We start from the raw sequence: 27,937 nt of genomic DNA, 5'->3' as shown, positions 1-27,937 counted from the left end.
CAGCAAAGTTAGAAAGTTTTAAATGAAGGTTCTGTATTTACAAATGAGCATCAAAGCGTTAATTTGAAAGCGATTTTATTCAATTTTTATCACTATTATTTATAATAATTCTTGTAGACCTGTGACCTCTCCGTTTCCTCATTGCTTTGATTACATTATGCCAATACTCTACTGTACTAGTCCTCTCGGATAAAATCACTTTCAAGTTAACGCTTTGATGCTCATTTGTAAATACAGAACCTTCATTTAAAACTTTCTAACTTTGCTGGTTTATACTGTGCTTGGTTTGGACTGTACTGACTTGAAAATACTAACTACCGATTTGCATCGAAGCGTTTTTTCGAAAGTGATTTTATCACTTTCAGATTTAAAAATTCCTGTAAACCTAAAGATTATCTAGTATTAGACAATTTAAACAATCAGCGTGAATCTCTTTAAATGAATAACAGTATAACAACATGCAAAACATTAGTTTTCCTTTAAAAAAATTGTGTAATAAAAAATACATTTTGAGGCGGTATACTGCATAAAATCCAACACTTAAACTGAATCCAAAAAACAACAGTCCTCTTCATAATTTGCAGGTAGTTGGACCTTATATATTCATAGTTGACCTTCGGTAAGGTTATATAACGCAGGCTAAAAAAAAACGAGGTAACGACAGTGATTTTGTCGTATCAGAATCATTAAGTGTCTTAATAAGTACAAGGATAGGTTTTTTTCCCAGTAAATCGAGTGTCTACTATAATCAGTTACACGATTTAGTCGTCTGTGATATCATGTAATAAACACAAAATTATGATACCGATCATTGGGCCCTAACCTAATCTAACACGGATAGACGTTACCAACTGATAGTTTTTAGTGTCTGTTCGTTTCTCCCATCTGGTACACCGGGTTTTTAGTTAAAAAAAAAAAAAAAAAATTGAATTTGTGTAAACTTAAAGTCAAAAGTGTTAATTGGGCACAAAACTTAATAGTATCATTCTGCATAGATAAACATAAAATTGTTTTAATGATTTGATACATTTTTTTTTAAGATTTTAGGTGTTTTTGTTAAAATATACGAAATCTGCGAAAACACAGTTTCCCGGCAATTAAAAAAAAACTGTAGTGCCGAATTTTTCACCCGCTTAATATGTTATGGATACATATGAGTTCCAACTACTGGCAAATTTTCAACCCAAAAGTTTTAAAATTACCGCTAAAAACCCTGAAAAACAAAAAAACTTGTACCCCCCTAGGGGAGCGGGAAATGGGTATAGTTTAAATTTGACACAACTGACGTGCGCGGGCATACCAAATAAATATTTCTTATACATTTAAACTCGATCCGACTCTTTTTCTCGATACTATAGCCAGTAAAAGTTCTAACTTAAAAAATCGTACGGTTTTTTTTTTGGTTTTTTCAACTTTCGTCTGTGAAGAATTAAACTTTTTCAACTTTTACCCCCCCAAAGTACAAACTAGATAAAATTTGTGATTTATAGAGTGGCTATTCAAAGGAATTGGTCAAGTATTATAAAAGTTACAGTGTATACAGCGAAAAAAAAAGCCCACATCAGAGTAAAACCAATACCTTCTCGCTTTGCATCGAAGCTAAAACTAGTTAAGTTTTAAAATAAATATTACTTTATATTTTAAAAAAATTCAAGTTAAACACACAAATGCGGTAATGTCATGTCTTGCCTAATAACTTTTATAAAAAATAGTCTTAATTTGACTCTTAAACCGTAGTCAACTACTAGGTTGCTATGTGTGAGGTAATCAACTGTCAACATGTAATTCAAATATTTTAATTATATTGTTCATTACGAATAAAGTAACAAAAAACTCATTTATTCATTTAGAACCAATAGATTCACATATAAATATGTATTTCTTATAATGTTTTAACATTATATGATTACATAGTGCATTTATATAATTTCCCACTATTAATATACATGCATTTTGTATAGTATATTATATAGTGCACAATATACCTAAGTTTTATTACATTCGCTTGAATAATACGGGTTTCGATTTTTTCATAATAACATACCAACACTTGGGCTCTAAAATGACTTATTTTACTTGTTGTGTAAATGTTGACAAATGAGATTTACAGTGTTTTATTTTCCAAAAGGCTCTGGGTTTATTTTTTAAAAAAACATTTTATATTTATTACAAATTTTGCCTAGGGAGTTTTGTTTTCTTATACCAACACACTAAAAACTTTAATTTACATGTTTTGTGGTATAACTTAAGTTTGCTATAAAGATTGGTTTCGACCTGTTTAGACCCTAGGTACAAATACAATTTATAGTAATTATACCTTTTGTTTTACCCTCATGGGGTTACAATAAATATAAACGGGTATTGATCTATTAGGCAAAACATTTAAGAGAATTGTTGTCATTAAAATGCTTTTATCAATATTTATATGTATAATATCTACACTTGCACCATTACATATAGTTAGGCTACCAACACTTACAGTTAAATTTCATATTGACATTTACATAATTTCCCGAATATTTTAATTTCTAACCTTATATCCCTCAGAAAACAGTGCTTGTGTAAAGTGTGACTACAATAAATCTCAACTTACTTGTTTTGTAAGACGCTAAACCCACTATTCATTTATTTTATCCTAAAGCAACCTACGCGACCTAGTAACTTAACTTTAAATCCCCGATCGTTTAAACTCGTGATATTGCTTGAATGAAATGTTGATTTATAAAACTTAGACACAGGTGTTACAAAAGTGCGCGTAAAAACTATTGTTTTTAGTGTAAACCGTCGACTGCGACTGATTTATTATTGTTTGGTATTGACATTGTACAACACAGTGACACTGGAAAAAAATTAACTACAAGTACAATTCGTCGTTTTGTACATATTTATCAAGAAGAAACATATGAACTTCTGTTGTTCTTTTGTTTTGTACAAAACTAAAGTAGCGCTGTCATTTTATTACTGTACTCGGATAGATACGTTTCATAGACTGCCATTTTATTCGTATTGCTTGGACTGCCCTTGACCGTTTCACCGTTTTGTTAACTTGTGTCTAACAATTCCAAAACCTTATTTGGCAAAACGGTGAAACTGTCCAGGGCGGTCCAAGCATTACAAATTCAATGGCATTCAGTACAACAATATTTACTGAACATATCAAGATACTTATACTCGCATGAAGATGTAAAAAATGCACAACAAGTTTTGTGTACTCTCTTAACGCAAGAAGTAATCACTGAAAGTACGATAACGAACGTGACAGCCAAATTCTACAGAAATTTGTTGAACTTAAACTCGATTAAAATTCTGATAAAACGAGCAAGTGGAGATTTTTCGAAGGTTGCATCTCAATATGATATCTTTGATGAGACGTATTTCCAAAATCAAATTGTAATAGCGTTTTTCGTTTTCATAACATCTTGGCATGGTAAGTTCTTTGGACCCGTTATGGCTAAAATTCTAAATAAGCATACATCAGCCATAACGGGTCTCCGTTATGGCTGATGTATGCTTATTTAAAATTTTTCAAAACTTAACCTTTCTTCTGAAGAATATATTATTAAGAAACTCTGCGTGACATCATTTATGGGTTACTTGTATAATTTACTGACAACAATTATTGCCATTATTAGATAATATGTGTTACCATCAATATAGTAAGTCCGACCACTGTCTGTAATGTCATGAAATATGTACTTGATGTGCAATCGACTTAGCATAAAAACGGAAACCAATCAACGGGAGTACTGGCTTAATGATTTCAATTGGAGTGACATACTGACGACCAACAAAACGATAAAGATATTATCTCTTATTTAAAAAAAAAAAAAAAGGACGATGGTGAATAATTCAAAATTCGTCGCTGGAATGTTCAATTGGAAACCGAGTGTTACGTTTTATGATCCAACAAAGCACAATGAACAGCCAAAACCGAGTTAAGAACATACTGGAAAGTGTTGTAAAGTATTATACGATTTTCCATCAATAGAAATTTCACGTGCTGATTTAGATGAATCATTTAAAAACCAGAGAAAGGCGGAATTGCATGAAATTGAAGTAATCGATCCGGATTGGAATGCTTGACCTTTTTTAGTTGTAAAGCTACTTAGCTAAACTATTTGTTGGTACTGATTTGGACATTGCTCATCCATTTTACATATTCTCAGATAAAATGTGTAACTGATAAAATCTTTATCGCTCAAAAACATGTTTAAGCAAAACAAATTGGATTGCGACACAAACATCCTGTGCTATAAGAAATTAGCGACCTACAAATTAACTTTGAAGATTTTGGTATTTATACTTTTAACATTTTTAAATAAATACACTATGTTTCCATTTTTGTTAAGATTTTTAGAATACTCTTTTTAGTTTTTGGTCTAGTTTAATTTATTATAAATTGTCTTAAAAACGTGTATTGCAATTGTTTTGTGTAAGTTGCTTAGTTTTTTTTCACTTAAAGTTGTACTTTCCTACAGCATGAAAATAAACAATAAATTTCATGATTAATTACAATTCAAATATAACAAGTTAATATTTTAAACAATTTAAATTGCTTTTTTATTTAATTAGATTAATTTATTAAATTATTTTCATTTAGTAGGATCCTTTTTTAGTTAACCATCTAAAAAAATATTTAAATATGGATGTATATGAATTTATCTAGTATACTGTATAATATATGTGACTGAGGATAAGTAAGTAATATGTTTATATAAATGGGTAATATTGAAAAATTAATTAAAACAGTAAAAAAATATAGGTACTTGATGTACTGAATATAAAGTGTCCAGATCTAAAAACAATACGATTTTAACGCGGAACAGTAATAAGAAACCTTATATACCTTGTATACACCTTTTATACTAGTTACAGTTCTGAAGCCACATTATGTGCTTTAAACGTATATCCATTTATTGAATCAACATAAAACATGTAAATTAAAGTTGGAGTATGTTGGTGTAAGAATACAAAACTTCCTAGACACATTTTAGAAATAATATAAAACGCTTTTTTTAAATAATAAACACAGAGCCTTTTGGAAAATAAAATACTTTAAATCTCATTTGTCAACATTGTACAAAACAAGTAAGATTAGTCGTTTTAGAGCCCAAGTGCAGATATGTTATTATGAAAACATCAAAACCCGTATTATTCGAGTGAATGTAATAAAACCCAGGTATATTGTGTACTATATATATATATATATATATATATATATATATATATAAATACACTTATACAAATATATACGCAATGCCTCTTTTGGTCAAAATGAACGTTAAGTAATAATGCTAAATAAGCGTAAACGTAAAATGTACAAAATGTAAGTATATTAATAGTGTAAGATTAAATAAATGCACTATGTAATCATACAACGTTATAATATTGTGAGAAATGTATATTTATATGTGAACCTTTCGATTCTAAATGGATAAGAACAATTATTTTGTTACTTTTTACTACAATTCTATATAAGTTTACGCATTGTTAAGTTAAATAAAGTATTAATTTGTTACAAATTAAAATTTTATTTTATTTCTAGTTAACTATGTTAGACAAATTAATTTGTCCGTTTTTGCGTTTACCTTGAATTAAAAAAAACTATTTTATAATAAAATTAATAATAATTAACAATTAGATAGTTAAGCTCAAAAGTTGAAATGTCCTTAACTTAAGCTCTTAACGAGTTCAGACTAGTTAATTCAAACTAAGGTCAAATACAAGAGGAGGAGAGGCTATGAAGGGACTGACACCGTCCCTTATGTATTTAAATTGTATGCATTAAAAGTGTGTTGGGGTAGGGTAAATAATGTTCAAAGAAAAATGTAGGTAAGCTCGGACTTGGGAGTTTTAGGTGATCCGGTTTTGAATATTTATCCACGACGCAAAACGGTAGAGGTTAACTTCAATAATAATAATAATAATATAGACTGCACAATCAAAACAATATTATATAAGTCAGTAGACACATACATATAAGTATAGAGGTACGGTACGTACATAATCTGTTTAGTGCCCAGGGTACCATTAGACCCGTCATCGGCGCCTTACACACCGACATAATATAACACAGTGTTTACGACTGGGTTACCCGTTGAATCGAAGAACTCGTTTAGACGCCATACTACAATATAATAAATTATTACATGTAATTTTTTTTTTTTTCATGTGGATAAGACGATAACAGGGCTGCGAAATCGTCGTCAAATGAGGTCACGTCATCGCCGGTTACGAACGGTTCTTTATTGGGTTGAAAATCGCCCTAAAGATAATTATTGCGCCAGTTACCAGTTGCAATATGTGTCAAATTCACTCGAATACAATACAAAGTTTATGCTCGACTCGGAACTAAAAGTTGCTTATCGGTTGACGTTACAAAACAGCAAACATAAAAAATGTTAATAAGAATCCATGAGATAAGTTTCATAAACTCCGCTTTTTAACGTATAAGACACGAGTCTGCCGAGTGGAAAATTAAAACTATCACATGCAGGCTACATAATATGTGTCAATGTGTGATGATGATGTAAATATCTAATACTAAAAAAATAAAGTGTCAACACGAGGGTGCCTCAGCTCCTAAGCACCCCTTCCTCTTCAAATCCGCTATTTATAACAGTATTCAGAAATTATTAAACTGAAAGTGACTAATTCTTAAAAAAAAATAGCCGATAGTAAAAAACCTATTAATTATACAATATCTTCACATTTGATATACCTACCACATTCTGACTCTACACACCTCGCCACCTTTGCCGACGATATGGGAATAATATCTTCTCATCTTGATGTGGTTCAGGCTCCTATTCGTCTCCAAAACCACCTTAACGAACTTCAAAAATGGTTCAGACAATGGAGAATAAAAATAAATAATATAACAAATCTTCCCATATAACATTTACCCTACGTTCCATTAACAGCCCCTCCTTATATATTAATAACAGTCCCATCCCTAAACAAAACACCACAATATACCTAGGTATTTACCAAAATAAAAAGCTTGACTGGTTAAAGTTTTAACTTTATTAAAACAAAACGTAAAACACTGAACATTAGACTTTACCAGTTGAGACATTTACTTCGGTTATCTTTATCTCTATAGACTAAAAATCTTAAGTACAAAACACTACTACTGTCAGAATTACATGTGATATACAACTCTGTGGGTCTGCAATAATAACTAACATCAACATTCTCCAATCAATAAACCTAAGCTTAATTAATAAAAAAAATAAAAAAAATAAAGAGTCCGTATAATAAACTCTCCGTAAAGACCTAAAAATACAAACAATAACAGAAATAGAAACTCAACAATAGAAACCCTTCCATAATAAAACAGAAAAACATACAAATCATTTAATTTCTAATTTACCTAATCTCATTAATTCCATAAACCCAAACTACTGCATCGAAAAAAGATGACCAAAAGACCTTCTTGAAACCATATAAATGTCCTAAGTAAATCAATTTATAATTAAAAGGGGTCACTGGACTCTATCTTTCATCAAATTATTTATGTCGAGCTAACAGCAATTACTTAGTAATATTCTCTTTTTGTTTTGTTTATGTACAGTTTACAATAGTTGTAAAACGTTTCGGTGGATAAAAAGTTGTCGTGGGTTTGGACACCAAAAAAAAATTATAAACAAGCATCATTGTAAAACCAATAAGAATAACTTCTTAGTTAAAACAACAATACTAACACAGACATTCTTATAAATGCAGTATTTTGCAGATTTTGTTATTTATTTAATGTAATTTTTATTAATATTTAATCAAGGGGTCCCGCTTTTTTTTATTTACAAATAACTTTAATATTTTTTTTAATGTTATATTGTACTTGATACAATTCTTGTAGTTATAAACTGTGCATTTATACTGGATCATCTTACAACATTATAATTTAGACCATTATTATGGTTTTTTGCATCATTAACCTTACCTATATCTTATACTAACTATATAATCACCTCAATCATCCAAAACGTTTTTTTCAGTCTGTTTTAACAATTGTTTGAGACCTGTGACCTCCCCGATACCCCGATGATCTATCTTCTCTGCCCCCCTCCCTCCATTTGTACTGGCTTTTCTAATTTGTTTTTGTAAATCATGTAGTACTGGGTAACTTAAATGACAAATAGGTAATGTTTACCTGCTAACGTTATTGCTTAAGATAATAAAGTTGAGCGGTAGAGACCAACGACGCTGTACGCCTTAAAATAACGCTATGTGAGTAGATATTGCCTATCTAGGCCGCATTAAGGGGAATCTTCCCCCTAATTATAACGTACAGTATAAAGAGTTTCAACTGAAGATTAAGACTGAAATAATATTAATTTTATGAAATAATATTTTTTAATTTCTATCATCTCATGATGGCAGCGTTGGGCCTTCAAGGCCCGTTAAGCTTGATGATGACGATGATATTTTAAATTATCAATTTTCTGGTTTGTTTTTGCGGATTTAAATGAGCCTAAACTGGTACTCACATAAATAATTCTGGCACTATGTTGTCCAAGTTCCAAGGTTAAATTTAAATATAATTTTACCATTAATGACCAAACTCGGCCTGTGTATCAAACTTTTAGGTGTACTCTAGAGTCTACCTATGCTATAATGTTAGTTTATTGTTCTATTTTTTTTACCCATTGTCTATCATGTTTGTTTACCTCCTCACAACTTCTTTTTATTGTTGATCTTTATTCGGAGTTACCGTACACCAGTATAGCACCCAACTGTGTTAATATAAGACTGGCTTGTGTTTAAAATGTGTGTCATTTCCTACTGCGATCATCACCAATGTGATATAATATTTTCATATAATATTACCTCACAATGCGGAAAATTCTTCGTGCTTGCCCATAACATAATAAAAAGATACGACCATACTATTATTATTTTATAACCTCTGTATTATATATTATACACTTGTATTATTTTTTTCCACCATCACGTACCGTATCATTACGGTTTTGGCTAGCTGGCGACGACCGTTCTAGTGGTAACTAGTACACATAACATAATAATAATAAGTATTATTATTTGTATGATAATTATTAACATTATTACTAGACACGTGTATTCAGCTTACTCCGTTATGAGAGTACATAATACGTATATAATTATAATAGAAGCCGAGTATTGTACCATAAAATCCAATCAAACCGATCATGTTTTACATATTATATTAGGCTTAAATTGAATAATAATACTATCAAACTTCACAACCGAAATAAGCTTTATGTAAGAAGTATTTTTTGTTTAAAAACAAAATTTACATAATTATACATAACATTGTGTGTTATCGTTTATTAATTGCAAACTTGTTAAAGTACTATTACTATTGTATATTAATAGTATGTACAATATAAGTAGGCATGTTCCAGACATACAAAAAAAAAAATAGAAACACATCGTCTTAAAATTAATACCTTCTTAGCTCTACATCGAAGTTAAAACTAGACTATGAAAGTTCTTAATTGTTTACTGTTTATAGATATATAGATATAGATCCCTCAATTATGTTACATGCACGTTTAAATTATTGTTAAACTTTGAGCCAGCGCGACCAGATTTTTATTTCTTATAAAAATCGAATTGCGTTACGTTATTTAACTATTTTGTCTACAAATATAAAATTGTAAAACAAACTGTTTTTGCTATAAATTTAATGAAAAAAATCCAGGTTCTCTTGCCATTTGACCAAATCAGGTTAATCTATACAATATAATATGTTGTATAATGTTAATTAATGTCTTTTAGGTGAAAGCTTTCAACTGTACCTGTACTCGGAATTTGCCATTATTCGACTAAAAAACTAATTGACTGTTCGATACCTAATTAATTATTTGACTAAATAGCAAATTTAATGATGTAATTAACACAATTTGATTTATTTGAATTATGTTTTTATTCGACAAATAACAAATTATTCCGTTTTAATATATGCGAACAAACTAACACCTTTAATTTCGATTAACGCGCATTATTCGTTTTTTTTCTAGTTTTCTGTCGTTAGTTTGCACAACTCTGGCCGAAATCCTGTTAATGAGAATTCTGAATCCCTATTCAGTTTTAACCTAGGCAGGCTGCATTTAACCTATTGGTGCACAAATGATGCCGTTTAACAAAGTTTTTTGTTTATTCGAATTAAAAAAAACCCAAACTATGCATTAAGATGTTAATACTTAATATAATATTACTTAAGGGGCCTCTACGTCTGAGTATTTTTTGTTCGGAAACTATTGGTTAAAATATTAACTAAACTCAGATAGTAATAATTTTGAAAACAGATAAATATTTTTCAATGCTTGCTAGATGTATTGATCGGAGTACATTTTTAGTTTTCGTTTTAAATATTATTGTAAAAATTCACTAACAAAACTAGTTGACTATAATTCATTTTTTCGCATTGAAATTAAATTTAATAATTAGATATTTCAAAATAATTTTAAACCTATGATAATATCATTTTGTAAATGTTACGAAAAATTCAATTTTTTTTTCAAAACTTAAATATGAGTACTTTTTTTTAGGAACGTACTGTTAGAAGTAGAAACACATGTTTTTGTACAAATATAGGGCCCGTCTGCGTCAAAAGGTTGGTAAAAAATGAAATATAAAAACAGATACCTCACTCGTGTATTTAATCATGTATTTATATACATGATTTAACACATTTTAGCTCGGTGTTAAGTTCTAGTATCAAAACATGCGTTTGTGGAATAGCAATGAGACATTATAAATATTATAATAATATTTATTAAAAAAATTAGCAAAATGTCTTGATTAGAAACAATTACATATTACTTTCAGCTGTACAGTGCCAGCCATATTTGTAAACTTAAGTCAGAATCCGCAGTGATGCTTGTGAATTGTTTTTGTATCGTTTCCATAATAATTATTGTTTATAATTATTATATTGTGCATATTAGACAACAGCGATGCCTCTGAAATGCTTCAGAATCTAGATCAATGATCTTGTGGTGTATTTTTCATAATATTTAAAATGTATTGTCTGGTGAAATGCATGCATGATAATGATGGTACCTACACGATGTTGATGATGAAATAGTCATAATAGTATTGTGACTATTTTCCGGTTATTATGGATGCGGATGTAATCAATGAGTGCACAATATAATAAGGTTGCAGCCAACAATTTATGTTTTTAACGTGGTGTGCGCAAATCTTATTTTAACTTGACAATGTACCGATAAAAATATAAACTACATTTCATGAAACTTCTCTAATCAAGACTAAACTGACACTCACACGGGGACATAAAAATTTAAAAAAAATGAATACAATACCTTCTCAGCTGCGCATCAAAGTTAAAATTTAATTAGCATATCCAGTACAAATAAACCTTGTATAGCAAAATATAGCTTCAATACTCGTACATAAGAGTTTAATTATTTCTATGTAACGAGAACAACAAACATATTTCTGTCATAAAACCAGTAAAAATTAGTGTTATTGATTATTTATTACCTATGTGATTTTTGGTTTCAATGCCGAGCTGACAAGACTCGTTTATGATGTTTTTTTACTTGTGTCTGTAGACTCGATAAGTGTTTAACAAGTGTTCTGTTATTATCTTCAATTAGGTTATCAGTCAGAAACTATTTAACCAATGTTTACTAGCTTATTACAAATAAAATGTTAGGTTTATGTACGCCCTCCCCTTTCAAAATCGACCAAAAAAAAACAATCTACAAATTTTAATAATGTTAAACTTTAAAAATTACGTGCAATAACTTTCTAATAAAAAGTCCAATTACATACAAATTTGTTTGGCGTATATATTTGATGCAGTATTGCGTCAAAACAGACAACAACTAAGAATAACGTAATATTAACCATTCACACCAAAAAGATGTGTAAACATTTTTTTTTTTCTTTTTTTCGTTATAGTTTTTTGATTTGAGTTATTAAAATTATTAGACTAAAAATAAAGATTTTTTTTTAATACTTTTTCACTTTTGGTGATAATTGTCCATAAGTATGTTAGTAATATTTATTTCACAATTCATAGTTATTTTTATGATTTAAATCTTGATCCTAGTGATTAAGTCCTGATCCTATTTGTGATAAATTATTCTGATTGTATTTTATTTTGAAGATAAAAAATCCCCTATGTTTTTTTTCCCCCGTAAATGGAAAAAAATAATTCCACAGTTTTAAGTGCGGCCTGAAATACAAAACCTTTGATAGTTGTGAGTTTATACAGCACACACTATTGTATCTAGTATATCCAATTGTTTAAACGTTATAGTTTTTGACTTGATTTTGACTTATTTCAACGGAAACAGACTTAAAAATTGTTGAATGTTTTACTAAAATTCTAGTTTTTACTATCGTTTAGCAATAAAATATGGCAAATAATCTTTTTTCGACATAACGACTTTTTATAAGAAGGTTTAAAGAAGTGCTAAATAGATGAATGTTGCCCGTAAGTAAAGAGTATACTTACAATTAGATGTAATCTTAGCTTTTACTTCGAGGGTATTTCCAAATGAATTAATATCGATCTATACGTACATAATATTAGATAGATACAGCCCTGTGGTTTTAGAGATGATGAAATTATTATTATTTAACATTTCTTATCTAACAATTTTGCTGTCTACGCTTGTGTCACTTAGATCATCAATTATACTTAGAAACTTAATCTATTTGTTTAGTTCGTCTGGTTTAATGTAAGACTAATAATAATTAGCAAATATAATCTAAAATCAAAATACATAATATATTTATTATTAATACTCAATAAATTTATCTATAATTTTTTTGCATGAAAAATAATACTACTATATGTTTAAAACACTAATTAGATATATTTATTTAGTAATTCATTACCGTATTTTTTTTTTGTTATTCAACAGGGTTAATGTATTCAAAGGTAATGTTTTTGTTTAGCTTAAAATTGTATAATCAAATTCTTGTAAAATGCATAAGACATTGTTTATATGTTTAATTGTTAAATGTTAATTATTGAAACAGTTGATATATACTCAAATCGAAAAATTGGCACCATTCTTACTTACAGGTACAACACTGCACTTTTATACCGTCGTTGATGTAGTCGAAACAGGTTTTTTTCTTATATCTACCCAAAAATAAAAAATTGGTTATGATTAATTGATACTGTTAACAGTGTAAAATAATTATGGAATATTCAGGTTTTTTAGATGTTCACGTAGAAATGTACATCTACACAGTAAAAATACAAAGCTATTTAAATGCGTTTCACTTTAACTGTAAAAATCCATTTATTTTAATAGTAAACTTTTGGCAAAACTAATTGATCTTGACATTTTTTTGTTAAGTCACTCATTTTTATACAATATGGGAGGCTTGAACTTGAAAACTTCACGTGGCCTTAGAATGGGAATTATTGTAAAATATTGTGTGTTTTAGTTATTTTTCATTGACCTTAATATATAAATTGAATATAATATTCGTATGCACAGTAAAAGTCCTAAAGTCGGAAGATAAGTTCTTCGTTCATCACGGTCTCAAGATTGTATATTAAGTATTTTTTCGTTATATTAGAGGAGTATTTTAATATATCAAGAATATCCTATTCAAATCTTCTTATCCTCGATTCCTTACAAATATATTGGGTCCCGGTCACTGTAATCTCTTATCTTCATTCGACTGATTCATTTGACCCATATAATATCCACATATCCACCTTTATATCACTATTCACTAGAAAAGTATTATTTGCCCGTGATAATTATTATAGATTTCAGATTCGTGTTTTTCTCTAATTATCTTATCTTATAGTTCTTCTTCATTGTCATCTTGTATTTACCTATTTTTCTCTTGTTCTCTACTGGTACAGCCACACTGAGGCTACCTCGTATATACACTTCAATATCCTAACAATATCCACTTTACACACAAAACTTTTGGCGCTTTCCTCCACTTCATTTAGCTATATTTTATTCAATATTTCACGTTTCTCCACCATTTTCTGAAACACCAATTCCAAATATTTGAACGTACATATAATATACCAACTCTCTTACTACATCATTATGCTTGACCTTATTATCTTCATCTTTTCTCATTCGAACATCATAATTGTTTTTATTCTACGTACCTACTCAATCTTATTTTTATATTTATAATCTATTTATAACTAATATATTATTATGTATATCAGAACAAACTTAAGGAGCCGGTATAAAGCCATGGCTACCCCCTGCTAGGAAGCGCAAAAACACTAGCCCAGTGCCCACTAGTCCTCCTATAATTTGTATAATATAATATGAACATTAAGTATTTTTAGTCAAAATAATACAGTTACCTGATTTGCACGTCTTAGATATTACATCGAATGGTCTTTTTCTGAACATATTACTGTGATAAACCGATCTTTTGACAATTTCAAATACATGTTTGAACTTCTTTAAACTCTGTATGTAATTATGAGTTTCCTTTATTTCTTCCTCACAGGTCAAAAGTAGTGCTTCGTGATTATTGTCAGCTATAGACTCAGTTTTCTTGATATTTTCTTGTGTATTAAACTTTAGTCTGTTTAAAATCATTGGTCTTGAACATTTGTGTACCAAATTAGAAACCTTATTGTTGGCGACTTTTGGCGTTCCGCCGTCCGTTATTTTCTTAACAATATCGTTAAATTGTTTTATTACCTTTTTAATATACTCGGACACTTTATATGGATACATACTTTCGTGGTTAAATCGTTTGAGACTTTTCGAAAATGATTGGCCGAGCGATTTCAATTTGTCATCATACCTACTGACGTTTTTATTTTCCAGGATTATGCGCTTGATTGCGCTAGAATATGTGCTGATACACGCAAAAATCGGATGAACAGAGGCGGCAAACACTTGTTGTTGAAACGATTTGATATGATTTGCATTGAAATTTAATACCGCTTGATCGTACAGATCAACAATAGTGTATTTTTTATCATCATTACATTTACTGCTATCAACGATAACTTTTTTCATCATACTCAATCCATCGCCCGTGTTCAACGGAATATTTTCTTTTTCTACCACCGTAATGCCGTCCACGTCATTGGCTTGTCCTGTGATGTTACTCTGTGTACTCGTTGTCGGGTGTTGTCGCTCGTTGTGTGCTTCGAACAGTTGGGAAAACAACATGTTTTCTGGATGAAAATCTTTATAATTTTTACTTGCCGTCCCTAAGATTCGCTGTAATGCTCTATTTGCGTAGTTGACCATTCCCATCATGTTTGCTAATTTCACACTAACAGTGGATTTGTCTCGTTTGATTTCCGTCCACTTTTTACGGTTTACCGTTAGCTTCGAATAAGGCACGTCATAAAAATTCAAAATAAACTCCACGCTACAGGCGGACCACACGTGCTGTCTTAGGCAACCCGTGATCATCTTGTAATGATTAAGCAACCCTTGTCTACAATTTTTCGATGCATCTTCGTCGTTATAATCACGGTGTCCGCCCGAAGCGTCACTTGAATGGTATAAGTTGAGCACGTTTCCAGTACGATTGTTCAAGAATAAGTTGACAGTCATCAAGTCTGTAGCGTACGCTTTGCGATTGCGGGTCCGGATATCGTCGAGCATAGCCATAATAATGTCGTTCTGATAGTGTAAAATCGACGCATAATTTTTTTTCAAATCGTCCAAAGTGTATACCTCTCTATTACCTTTAAGATGATGGTCCAAAAAATACAATTCGTTGAGTTCGAAAAAATGTAGCATGTATGTGGAAAAAACACAATGCGATAACGACGCGTTCACGTTGATCAAATCCGATCCAATCGAAACCGATCCAACCAAAACGAGTAAAGTCGAAATATAGCAAATCATAGCTGTACGTTGAAGTAAACGTAACAGTATAAAAAATATATATTGACTGCACGGTTTATGTTTAGTACACGCTAAACACAATAATATAGATCGAAACTAACAATATATACGTCGTAGTATTCTTTAAGTATACATAAAATACAGATTTATGCGGGTAAATACTAGAGCCGACGATTTTACACGTGTATTTTAAATACACGTGTAAGACAAGGTTCGTGTAGTTCTAATTGCCGTGTAAAAGTTCGTGTAATTATGAATACACGTGTATTTTAAATACATGTGTAGGACAAGTTCGTGTAATTAATACACGTGTAGGACCCGAAATTCCACTAACTTGACCTAATGGCTATAATACTTTATTTTAGTGACAACCATTAATTAAAGAATAGTGTCACGTAAAATTAGAGGTCTTATTAAAACTTACAGCTGTTGTAAGAATACGTGTAGTTGCAGGTACACTTGTACTTATAACTACACGAACTTCTACACGTCAATTCGAACTACACGTGTTACACGCGTATTTACTTCACGTGTAATCGGTAGCTCTAGTAAATACACTACTTAAATTTGGATTCCTTTTTATCGGTAAGTACATTGAAATACAATAAATCGAGCACACTCTATTATTGATGCGTTAAAACTTTCGTGGATTGATATATAACTAGTGACGTGGAGATATCCGAAACTTACTCAAGTGACACTCTATTATTGTTTAAATGCTTGACTCATTCACGTATTGTGATAATCATGTAGAAATATATGGAATAATTGATATAAAAATGTATGGTTTGTTGTAAGAACGAAAAAGTTGCTACAGTATTAACAGCATATGTAGGAACGTAGTATAAGTATCAGATGTTTTAACCGCTTTTGAAAAACTGCGTATTTGCTTAAGTTTGCCGAGTAAACAGCGGCATCCGTCGCGTAAGGTTAACAGTTGTAAATATTATTTGTTTAGTCACCCAAGGGCATATTTATTTAAACGATTAACAATATTTATAAATAAATAATATGTATTATCAAAGGGAGTATACACATATTGATCATTTTATCCTGCACGGTTATCATTTTCAGATGATCTAATATATTTAAATCGTTTTTATATGAGTGAACAAGTAATAATATTTTATTCGAACAATTATTAAAACGTAGTAATGCCATCAGAACACAATAATAATATAAAATCTTGTTAAACATTACACTTATTTTACTACTAATGTTTACGTTTTCTAATGGAATAGACATTTATTTTTACCAAACTATATAACATTAAACTGCCGGTGTACAATGACAAAAAATATTTAAGACCCGTGGAATACGGACACCGGAATTTACTAAGTAGTAAAGTGAAGACAATATATAGAAAAAAATAGTTTTCAAAATATTCATGTTTCCCGAGCAAATTAGTGTCTTACATCAGATGGATCACCTTGTATGCTTTCAAATGTTTTCCAGACACCCATCTACAATGAAAGCATTTATGTATGCTCCTGGTGAATACACGTTGAAAACGGTTAAAGTCACCGTCTTTTGAATATCTTGGAAAATACCTCTTTCAATTATTTTACAAACTGTATTAGTTATAGATATTGGACACCATTTATTGAGGTCTATCTCGTCACCGTTTAATTTATAGATGAGCTCAGTTCTTTCTACACGAAATCCGTAATTCCATTAAAACATTGCTCTAGTAATTTCAAGAATAGAAGGTGTGTAGCGGATATTTCTAATAGTTTTAAGAAAGACTACCGTCTAGACCGGGTAATCAATCGATATAAAATATTACGAAAAAAGAGCGGGGTTAGTTGTTACAATTTTGATATTTTTATAATTTTCCCTTAATTATTTTCCGTATGGACATTAGTAAATTTTAAACAGTAACTTCTTAGCTACCTTTAAAAATAAGGACATTTAATTAACTAAACATGTTTAATAACAAAAAAAAATGTCTTACTTCACTAAGTCAAAATGTAACAACTTGCCCGGATTTGGGGTGAACAGTATTTTTGTAATACTACAAATTACAATTGCAACAATATTAAAAACAAAATGTTAAACAGACATTTTCAAAACTTTTTAGAAAACGGTAACAACAGTCTTATACATTAAAATTATAACAATCATAAAAAACAAAAGTTATCCTTTTTTACAAACTTTGAATATTATCAAATATAACATAATATTTTTTCATATAACAGTTTGCCCCTGTTCAACAGTAACAATTAAGCTTCATATAAAGCTTTTTCATAATCACACAAAAGCGTTTTGTTATTGTTGCAATGTATATACTAAAAATAAAACAATATTATACAGTAAATAAATATCAAGAATATATATATATATATATTTAGATCAAGAATATTTTACATTGTCGTTATGCGTTAAAGAAAAATAACGAAAATTTACTATTGATATGAAAAAACATGATGATATCAAATTTCTTCGATAAGATTTAATCGGTATGATACCAAGATATTTGACGCAAAAAACTATTTAATAAAATCCCCGAATAGACTAAATTGGCGAGTAATTAAATCTACTCTGTGATGTACTAATCCTGTAGATACATCGGCTAATGAGGGGAAGTCATGTGGAAAACAGTTCCCTCTTATTGGTTTTGTATAAAAAAAAAAAAAAAAAAATGAAGATACAGTTCTACTACAATTGAAAGTACAAAACATGTGTATTGTAATAATTTGCCCTTGTAAAAACTAACCCCGCTGTCCCCTAGAATTTAATTTCTAGCGTTTATGTAAACATTTTTTAAATAATGCTTGAATTTTATTGTATAGTGTAAACGTAAAATGGATTTTTTTCTGTTAAACAAAAACGTTTATCATCTTACAGTATTATACCAATATTGAACACTTGTATGGTTTGAAAAAAGCTATAGTTTAACATTTTAGGTGCCAAATAAAATATGTTGATCTGTTGCACGACCAAAAATTATGGTTTTCGGGTCACGGAACAGACGGGCAACGTAATTTAACCACCTTAACCATATTTTAAAGGCGTGATACGATAAACACAATAACTACACATCTGAACGTAAATTATTTTGTGAACAGTGCACTAATGCTTTCAACATACCTTAAAAAAACACTCTACAACTCGTTACATGTAGTAAGCACGCGGTTAAATGACAGTTGTCTTTACAAGTAAAGAACTGTATTTAAAAAAAATATTTAGACGTTGCTTGATTGCTTTGAATGCTGTAAAGAATATTGAATTCCACGTTATACCATATCCTATAAAATAAATTGTTTTCACTAAAACAAAATCCTAGTTACCCCGTTTAACTGATTTAACATTCACCTCAGCATCAAAGCTAAAAAATATCATGGGTCATTTTTGGCTATGAATTTTAAGAATAGTTAACAACGTAAATTTTATAATAATAATTCCATTTTTTATGAAACAGATAGTCATAGTGTTCACGACATTTAATTTGCTTTACTAATGAGTAAATATATATAAAACATATGTATATTATATATATAGTTATATACATATAATTATATATATATATATATATATATATAGTTTATAGTTGGATAAACTAATTTAAAGTTGCCTAAACCAATAGCTTAGGCCTTAGTTTTCAGAAATATTTATTTAGTATATAATCATTTATAAAATAGGGTTATCGATAAGTAGTAAACACATAATATATACTACTTCCATATTTTAGCCAATTATTCTTAGTTGATTCAAATACATTATGATCAGTTTTTTTAAAATTAAAATATCTATTCTTGGTAGAAAAAATATGTCGTACGTCATGACTTCAGGACTTATAAAATAATTTCATATAAAATTATGGTAGTTGTATGTATGTTTTGCTGTTTGCCTTAACACATGACGCATTCGTATTTTTTATTTTGTGGGTGCAGTTGTATTAAACATATTTCATAAAAAAAAATTGTCTTAACTATTTAGTTTGATTTTCTATGCTTTTTTTTTAGTTAAACGTTGCTTACGTAAAATATAATATTAAGGTTCTATCAAATACGGTTCAATATTAAAACAACATAATATTGTGTACTTTGCGAAAAAAAACAAACCATTATTTATCATTATGTCTCAATACATTTCCACAATAGCTATATTATAGTAGTTTAAGCGGTGTATAAACTTACTAGGCATTATATTTTCACTACCTGTTCACATTGGTTTAGAGACATTTCTAATTTTTATTTTTCATACATATTTTTCAACTACACAAAAAATGTTTGGAAACACATTTTTTTTTATACTCTTATTCACCGCGTCCAATGGGTTTTTACTGGACGACAAATCGAAATTGCATTGCATTTTCTCCAAATACATGCTCAACTATTTTGAAATCAACGAAAGTCTTTTCGGAGCATGTCTACAACACGACGACCAAACCGAATACGACCATTCTGGTTTGAAATATTGTGCGGAAAATATGCAAAAACAAGGCGTCATTGTGATGGCCATGCTGGACGAGCTGAGAAATCAGAGCTATTCAAAGTTTCCCGCCGATCTGATAATGGTAAATCTGTTTACGAACAACATAACCGGAAGTGTTATACCGTACTCGATAGACCCGGACCGAAAAGGAGCAGAGTTAGAGGACGACGACACCCGTATAAAACGCGGGTTATGCAACGCTTACAAAATGATCACCGGCGAATTAAGATCGTTTCTGCGCAATGTATGTGAACTAACGGTGTGTTATAAGAAAATAGACTTACAATTCCAAAAACTAAAATTCTCGCCGATAAGTATATTACAAGTAAAGCAAAGCCGTGATCCGAAAACGATGTACGATTACTTACAAAACATGGTATTGGAGGCCGAAGAGGTTTTTAGGATAAATAGTATAATAAAATCCTACAAGCATTTCCATCCCAGTAACATGATAGTTTTTAAATTGATGAATCGTTCCAAGACCCACAACGGTGTTTCCCAACAACCCATCTACGGACTGGACCCGATGCGATACGTCAGAATCAATACGAGCCAAGACAATGTTTTTGTCGTCGACTTATTCGAAAGAATCAAATCGTGTTTCAACGGATATTTTCTCAAGTCGTATCAACAGCAGGTTATGGCGGCTTCGATTTACCCGGTGTTTTCGTGCACAAGTACTTATATACGCATGTTCAAACAATTGCACTTGACAAACAACGGTCACAACAATGAAACTGTAATAAAAAACCTTGGTGATCAAATATACGAAATGTACGGATCAATCATACACAAATCGTTTCTACCGTTTATAGCCGCCAAATACGTATACGACATCCGCCGGAAATTGCAGCACGTTTCCACGTTCTATAAAAAAAAACCATATTTTTTGAATGTCAAGTGGATAAACGATTTTTTGACGCTGTTATCGAAACCCATGGTGTTGAACAGATTTGTTTATAATTCCACAAACGAGATTCTCGACAAGATCACCGAAGAAGAATGTAACGTCTTAATTGAAAACGTCACAGAGGAAGTAGAAATAGCAAAAAAATATACCGAAGCTTTGGTGGAAAACATAAATCCTCTGCGTATCCTTATGAAGTCTGTAAATCACAACGATATGTTCCAAGAGCAACCTTTAGATATATTTAACATGTTGACCGAAGGTGAGTTCATTGTTCTGTATTTTTATACACAAAATAGAAAAGTTGTAATCAATTATAAATACGGGAAACTCGTTTGAATATATTATGCAAAGGTTATTTTTAAAATGGAAAAATTAATGTACAAATGTATCCATGTATTATGAACAAATACTAGTGTATTGAATTAGCATATAATTGCGTTATCTAATGTTTTTTTAAATGTATTTTCTAGGAACCATTTACTATAATAGTTTCGTGCTTGCTGGAGAAAATTCTAACAGACCAACTCGCTGTGCATCCGGTATGGGAACGGACAGATCTATTGGCATTGCTAGTGCTTTGACATTCGACGAAACGACGGTAAAGAAAACAACATCAACTGTACAGAGAAACGGAAAAATTGGCGGTAGTCCAAACGGTAGTAAATTTCAAAAAAGTCAAAGTATGAAATTACCAGAAAAAAACAAAAACGGTACTAGTGCTGGTAATCAAAAAAAAAGAGTTACATTACAAGAGTTATTTGCCTTAAGTCCCATACACTGTTATCCGACATGTAAAGGTAAACCTGCAGTTATAATGGACGAACCCGGCGATGAAGTAAAGGTAACAATCCCAGCGAGCCAATTAAAATGCAGTCACGAACAGATTGTAAATGATATCCAAAAAGAAGAAGGAACAGGTGCAAAAGACCACGAACCTTCAGTTTTATTAGAAGCCATTGAAACTAAAACGGGTGATGGGGTACAAGAGGTACCAGCCACAGTAAAACAATTAAGAGACAGTTTCGAACAGAATATAAACGATAGATTAGCATTTATCGAGAAAAATAAATACTTAGGAAAACATAAGAGCGAGATGGTAGAATCGAGGGAAAAACTTACCGCACAAAAAAAAAGTGATGCCGACCGTACTCGTAAAACTACAGAAACATATGGTAAGATAATTACTGTTTTTAATTTCTGTAATGTTTTTTTGGCTTTTTAAGTGACCATAGATGTATAAAATAATTTGAACTGAGAATAGAGTATTACATGTGTAATGAAATTAAAAAGCTCAGCGTTTCCTGAATAAGTCGTGATCATCGCTTTAAGTTATTATCACAGATTAAATTAAAACCAGCTGAGGCCCCCTTCAGCATTTACTGATAACTAGATTTCTCATGAGATCCGTCTGACTACATAATTATTGTAGAAAACATTTAAAAATAATATGTTATCAAACAATTTGTGTAATCCTTCTCCTGCAATTTTTCAATAATGTAAGTGTCGATAACCATTAGCATTCCAGTCCACTTACTTTTTAAATTATATTTAGCTTCAGGTACTTTCCCGACTTTGCGAAAATTTAGTTTTGCTACTCCTATTTTTCGGATTTCAATGATATTTCTTGTTTGAAGAGACTCTACTTGTCGCTGGTTCGTTCTATTCTTGAGTATGGTTCCGAAATTTGCAATCCTAGTTCAGTGCAAAATGCTTATCTTTAAAGAGGAATCACATAATTTTCAATCCCTTTTGGCACCTATTTCGAAAAATGATGTGACTTCTCTTTTTAGTTGAGAATTTTAGACCGAGACCTAGTCACCTATTACTAACTTTTTATATTGGATTACCTTGTATATCACCTATTGCACCGTTTAGTGTGGTGCTATAATGTATCAATAATTGCATGGCTAAATCATAGTAAGTTATCGCGTCGAGTCTTGTAGATTTCGGTTAATGACGGTTGATTGATGCTTTGTTTTTTTAGGTGTAATGAATTAAAAATAATGATATTTCTCATGTTTTTAGTTGAAGAGTCTAATGATAGCGAGCGTCGGGGTAGAAGAAAATCTATTGATTGGGAAAACCTACCACGTCGGCTTCCTAGTACCGATTCTGATAAAATGTCTACAAACGAAGAAAAACTAAAAAAATCCATGGAGTTATATAGAAATCGAAAACTCCAGTCATCAAAAACTATTAGTTCCGAATGCCTTTCCACGATGCCCGCCAAGAAAGACAACAATCGTGGGGTTTCAAACGTAAAAAGTATCCAACGGCTACAAAAACAACAATCGGAAATTTTTGATAGGCCCCGCAGATCAGACTTACCTGAGTATAATAAAACACTTGAATGGGACACTGACGGATGTGATCGTTACGATGAAAATGCATCCCATGATAGACAAAATAATTTACTCAGTACACTTAAAAGTAAGCCTGATTTAATAAACTTGTAAGCCCCGCAAGTATACATTAAAATAAGATGAAAATCAAATTACTTTGATTGAATAATGCATTTTAGAGTACTTTTAAGCAGCTAAATAATCTTCACTAAATTTTAGACACTAATGTGAATAACTAATCTAACGATAATAAAAACCTGCACAAGTCGATCAAGCATAAGTAGTACTCGTGAAGCCTAAGTAATCACTCGCCCATATAATATATTGTAATAATTATAATTACACTGAAACCCGAGAGACGTAAAGCACAAATACGTTTTTTTTTTTAATTATTTTTCCATATTATAAAATTTTGCTATAAAATATATAATTTCCAAGTATTAAATTATATTTTTATCGATGTGATATTATAATGTATAATAAGATCTAATCGGTGTTCATTTTGTAAATCATTATTCTTCATAATACAGCAATACCAGCTTTTTAACGATAATGCTATAACACTTATAGTCTAAATTCGTGGGCGGGTATCGAAAACGGGATTATAGTTTAAAGTATCGCCTATAAAGAACATAGTATTATATTATAAAAAAACGTACCTAATAATTAATTTCCGAAAATATTGTTTTTTACAGAACCGGTTATTAGGAAACACGCTGGAGACTCGACTTCGTTGCATTGTCTTTTCTCGGAATACATATTAACGTACTTGCAACTTAACGAAAAATATTTCATTTTAAAGTACGGTCAAAGTGATGTTGTAACATACACCACGTATAATCTTAGTATTTACGAATCCAATCTCGGATCTATGGCGGTATACATTTTGGCCATGTTAGACGAGCTGCGAAAATATGAGAAAAACATGTTCGCGTTTGATTTGATAACGGCCAATTTATATCTGAACAACCTTACCGGTGACCTGGGTATTTTTTCAACTGAAATCACAACAACGCAATCGAATAGCGTGGAGTTCCGGAGAGAAGGGTTTGTCGCCAACTACCGAATGATGACGGAACAGTTTCTTAATTTTACAGAATCAAATTGTCTTCAGTACTCGACGGATGAGCTAGAAACCCGTTTTGGTGATCTCCACAGAGCAGTCAGACGAATGGATAAAATGAAGGCGGTTACCGTTCCGCAAAAGCTAATGCCCGAATTGCACATGTTGAGAGTTCAAGCATTCAATTCGCTGAAACCGACCATAGACGAGAACCGTCTCGACGATTACCAACCGGCCAACATGCTGTTCTTCGACTTGATGTCGGGCTATGTGAAACGAGACCATTCGGCAAAAGCACTGTTTCCTACAAGACCCAGGACACTCGTCGACATGGTCAGAAACAGGCAGGGTGGCGGCGATTCTGCCAAGTTCGACGACGGTTTGCAAGCAATCAGAGAAGTGGTTGTGAACACCAGCCGTAGAGGTGGATCCAACAACAGTATTATCGATGCGTTCTATTGTGTGTCGTTGAATTTCGACGCAAACTACGTCAGATCTTTCCAACAACAAGTGTTGGCTGCTACGGTTCATCCGGTTTTCAATTCCATCGCCAAGTATACAATCGCATTCAAACAAGTACTGTTATTATACAAATACAAGGCGAAATACGTCCAGGAAATTACTAAAATCGGGTCCACCTTGTTGAACGCGTTTGAAAAATTTATACACTTAAATCTGTTCTCGGCTAAAGTGACTAAATATCTGACGAAACTATTGGACCGATTGAAAACTGTTATAAACAGCCAAACGAAAAAATCGATCATGAACGATCAACCAGAGTTGCTAGCTGATATTTTGGAACTATGCACAAAGCCCATGCGGTTAAATTTGCTCGAGTTCAATCACAACGCCAACGTCGTAAGCCTCATCACGCTAGAAAAATACAACGACTTAATCAGAGATACGCAAAAGGATATTGTAACCACGAGAGCCTATGTAGAAGCATTGTCGACGCATAGAAGTGTATTTGATGTCGTTAAAAGATCAGTTTCTCACGACGATATATTCGAGAAAGAACCCCTAGACGTGTTTCAGGCCTGTGATTCAGGTATATAATTTGTTCAATGACATTTTTTTTCTACGCCTAGATAAATTCTATACATTGCCTATTAATAGTCGGCTGCTTGTGAAAAGTCCACTATTGGGAGTCCGCCATATTGTGGATAGTTATTGTTTTTTCCAGGATTTATCAAATAGATATACTACTGCGTTATCATCCTAATCCTATCACCTAACTTAACGTCACCAACATAACCTGATATTTGAATATTTAACAAAGTAACGTGGTATTTATACTTCCCATGAAATTGTACACAACATGACAGCATCCTAAGTCTGGACATATTTCAACCCGTATGTGCGCACAGAATGAAATCAGAATGGAAACCTATTGAGTAAACGTCAAACGACACCCATTTTCTCAGTGGAAAGAAACAAAATAATAAAATAAATATAGATAGATATAGATTTACTCTGCGCCACGAGAGAAGTAACCCGTTTTGCGCATCACGACTAACGGCCGCGATTGTTCCGAGGCCCCATTTCCCCCACTTTGTGCCATTCAGTGTCGCGCTGAGGCGTGCATACAGCGCGAAACAAGCGATATACAGAGTGATTGTACATAGAGTATATTATTTATTATAATTGTGAATGATTATATTATATTGTCATTTATAAATTATATATATAATTATTTATTTATTTAAAACACATATGATAGTATAAAATAATTCATTTATTATATTAATGAATTATTAATATTATATATTAATAATATAATATAATATTAATATTTATAAATATAATATGTTATTATTATAACATATTTTTACAACACGGTAAGTGAGGTCAGAGGTTTTTGTGTACAGGCAAAGGAAAGCCGCGTCTCGACTTTTTGTGTACAGGCAAAGAAATGACGCATCCCAAACCTTCGTGTATAATCAAAGGAAAACCGCGTCCCGGCTTAAAATAACGACAAAAAAACGACAATTATGTAAATAATGTAATAATAATAATATATATAAAGTATATTTTTGTTATTTTAAAATTAAAATTAAAAAATATTTAAATGGTCGAGCAACGGGTTACTTCTCTCGTGACGCGAGGTATAGGTATAAGAATAAAGAACAGCCACTGAAAAAATGGCCGAAAAATGCGTTCTATATTTCCTATGTTAAATTATCAACGTTTCTATTCTGATTTTATTTATTCTGTGATGCGCGTTCCTTACATTGAGTTCAGTGAGATAACCTGATCAAGAGAAGTTTTTGAATACACATTACAAACCTGCAAAAAACACTAGCTATTGCATAGTAAAATATTAAATTATATATAAACAATATAACGAGGGGGGAGCTTTGCTTCTAAACCTTATTTATATTGATATGTATGTATAGATCCTATTTCTATAGTTTTCAATTGAAATTTTCATTTTTAGTTTATGACAGAAGCATCAGATAACCAAAAATGACCATGGACATTCTTCGATAGTTAAGTTCCAATCAAAGTCAGCAATTAAATCAATTTGTTTGAAAAATTAATACACGATATATATTTATAATTAATACAACTTACATAAAATAAACTAATTATTTTTAATTATTAATAGCACTACATATAATTGTATTTAAAATCCAATTTTTAGTTATAATTAGCTTATATTTATTTTACAACATTTAATGTTAAACTTTAATGATGATAATATAATTAAAATTCCATTTTAATGATTTGTTGATCCGAGTAAATTATACCTTCTACTTACAACGTTGGATTGTAATTAGTTTTACTATATTATTTATAGAACACTAACACATTATTTAAAAATACCGTAACTTCAAACGCAAAAGTTAAATAAAATAAAATTCTTAAGGTTATTATAATTCGATGCTACTTTTTTTTAGGATTTTTCAAAATGGGTAACGACGATGAAGATTATGAAACAGCATCATGCACATGTTCTATAGATGATAATTGCATATCTGCTGATGAAATCTAATTTTTATTTATAATTTGCTGATACAACATTTACTATTGAAAATTGAATGGTAATAAAATAATTTTAATTCCTTATAAATGAGTTGTTTATTCGAGTAAATTCTATCCCCAACAAAAACCTAACAGTGAAAAAAGTGACATTGTGGCCAATTCTGCTATTTCTTTAGTTCATAACCACACTTCACTCCTACTTTCATGAGCAACACTGCTCTTTTATTTGTATTGCTTAACACTCTGCTCAACACGGGATTATTGATTCGTGTAAAGATACACTGGCATTGCTAGAACTTGGCCGGCGCACTGCCGTGCGCTCAGATCTTCCCCTTACAACGTTGTATTTGTATTAATTAAT

General features: G+C 31.0%; 2 protein-coding genes across 3 annotated transcripts; one reads left to right on the top strand and one right to left on the bottom strand.

Moving 5' to 3' along the window:
• Positions 1–12,893: 12,893 nt before the first annotated feature.
• LOC126838573 (uncharacterized) lies at positions 12,894–16,651 on the bottom strand. The gene is made up of 2 exons (XM_050573090.1): positions 14,324–16,651; positions 12,894–13,114 (listed from the first exon to the last, which is right to left on the bottom strand). The coding sequence occupies exons 1-2, from the start codon at positions 15,837–15,839 to the stop codon at positions 13,071–13,073; spliced, it is 1,560 nt and encodes a 519-aa protein (XP_050429047.1). The 5' UTR covers positions 15,840–16,651; the 3' UTR covers positions 12,894–13,070.
• A 3,282-nt stretch (positions 16,652–19,933) lies between these two features.
• LOC126838642 (uncharacterized) lies at positions 19,934–27,664 on the top strand. 2 transcript variants are annotated; one of them, XM_050573232.1, is made up of 5 exons: positions 19,934–21,445; positions 21,657–22,358; positions 23,212–23,616; positions 24,224–25,639; positions 27,492–27,664. In XM_050573232.1, exons 1-5 carry the CDS (start codon positions 20,068–20,070, stop codon positions 27,584–27,586), a joined length of 3,996 nt encoding a protein of 1,331 aa, XP_050429189.1. In that variant the 5' UTR covers positions 19,934–20,067; the 3' UTR covers positions 27,587–27,664. The 2 variants fall into 2 exon arrangements, with proteins under 2 accessions (XP_050429189.1, XP_050429190.1); XM_050573233.1 differs by lacking the exon at positions 27,492–27,664 and adding an exon at positions 27,029–27,437 and having other exon boundaries at positions 19,935–21,445.
• The last annotated feature ends 273 nt before the right edge of the window (positions 27,665–27,937 follow it).

Source organism: Adelges cooleyi, unplaced genomic scaffold (genome assembly GCF_023614345.1).
Source record: "Adelges cooleyi isolate 19-005CV unplaced genomic scaffold, UGA_ACOO_1.1 ACOO_flye_CR_arks_rails_tigmint_CR_PRNA_30, whole genome shotgun sequence".
In the NCBI taxonomy this organism is placed as follows: Eukaryota; Metazoa; Arthropoda; class Insecta; order Hemiptera; family Adelgidae; genus Adelges; species Adelges cooleyi.
The sequence above is the reverse complement of the archived record's forward strand: the minus strand, read 5'-3'. Positions and strand labels throughout refer to the sequence as shown.

Bases quoted from the DNA above. Each gene is read 5' to 3' on its own strand.
- LOC126838573 (XM_050573090.1), bottom strand. From the start codon at position 15,839: ATGATTTGCTATATTTCGACTTTACTCGTTTTGGTTGGATCGGTTTCG. The intron at 13,115-14,323 runs GTAACTGTATTA...ATTTTTGGGTAG, and splicing joins ATCTAAGACGTGCAAATCAG to ATATAAGAAAAAAACCTGTT.
- LOC126838642 (XM_050573232.1), top strand. From the start codon at position 20,068: ATGTTTGGAAACACATTTTTTTTTATACTCTTATTCACCGCGTCCAAT. The intron at 22,359-23,211 runs GTAAGATAATTA...TCATGTTTTTAG, and splicing joins TAAAACTACAGAAACATATG to TTGAAGAGTCTAATGATAGC. The intron at 23,617-24,223 runs GTAAGCCTGATT...TGTTTTTTACAG, and splicing joins TTTACTCAGTACACTTAAAA to AACCGGTTATTAGGAAACAC.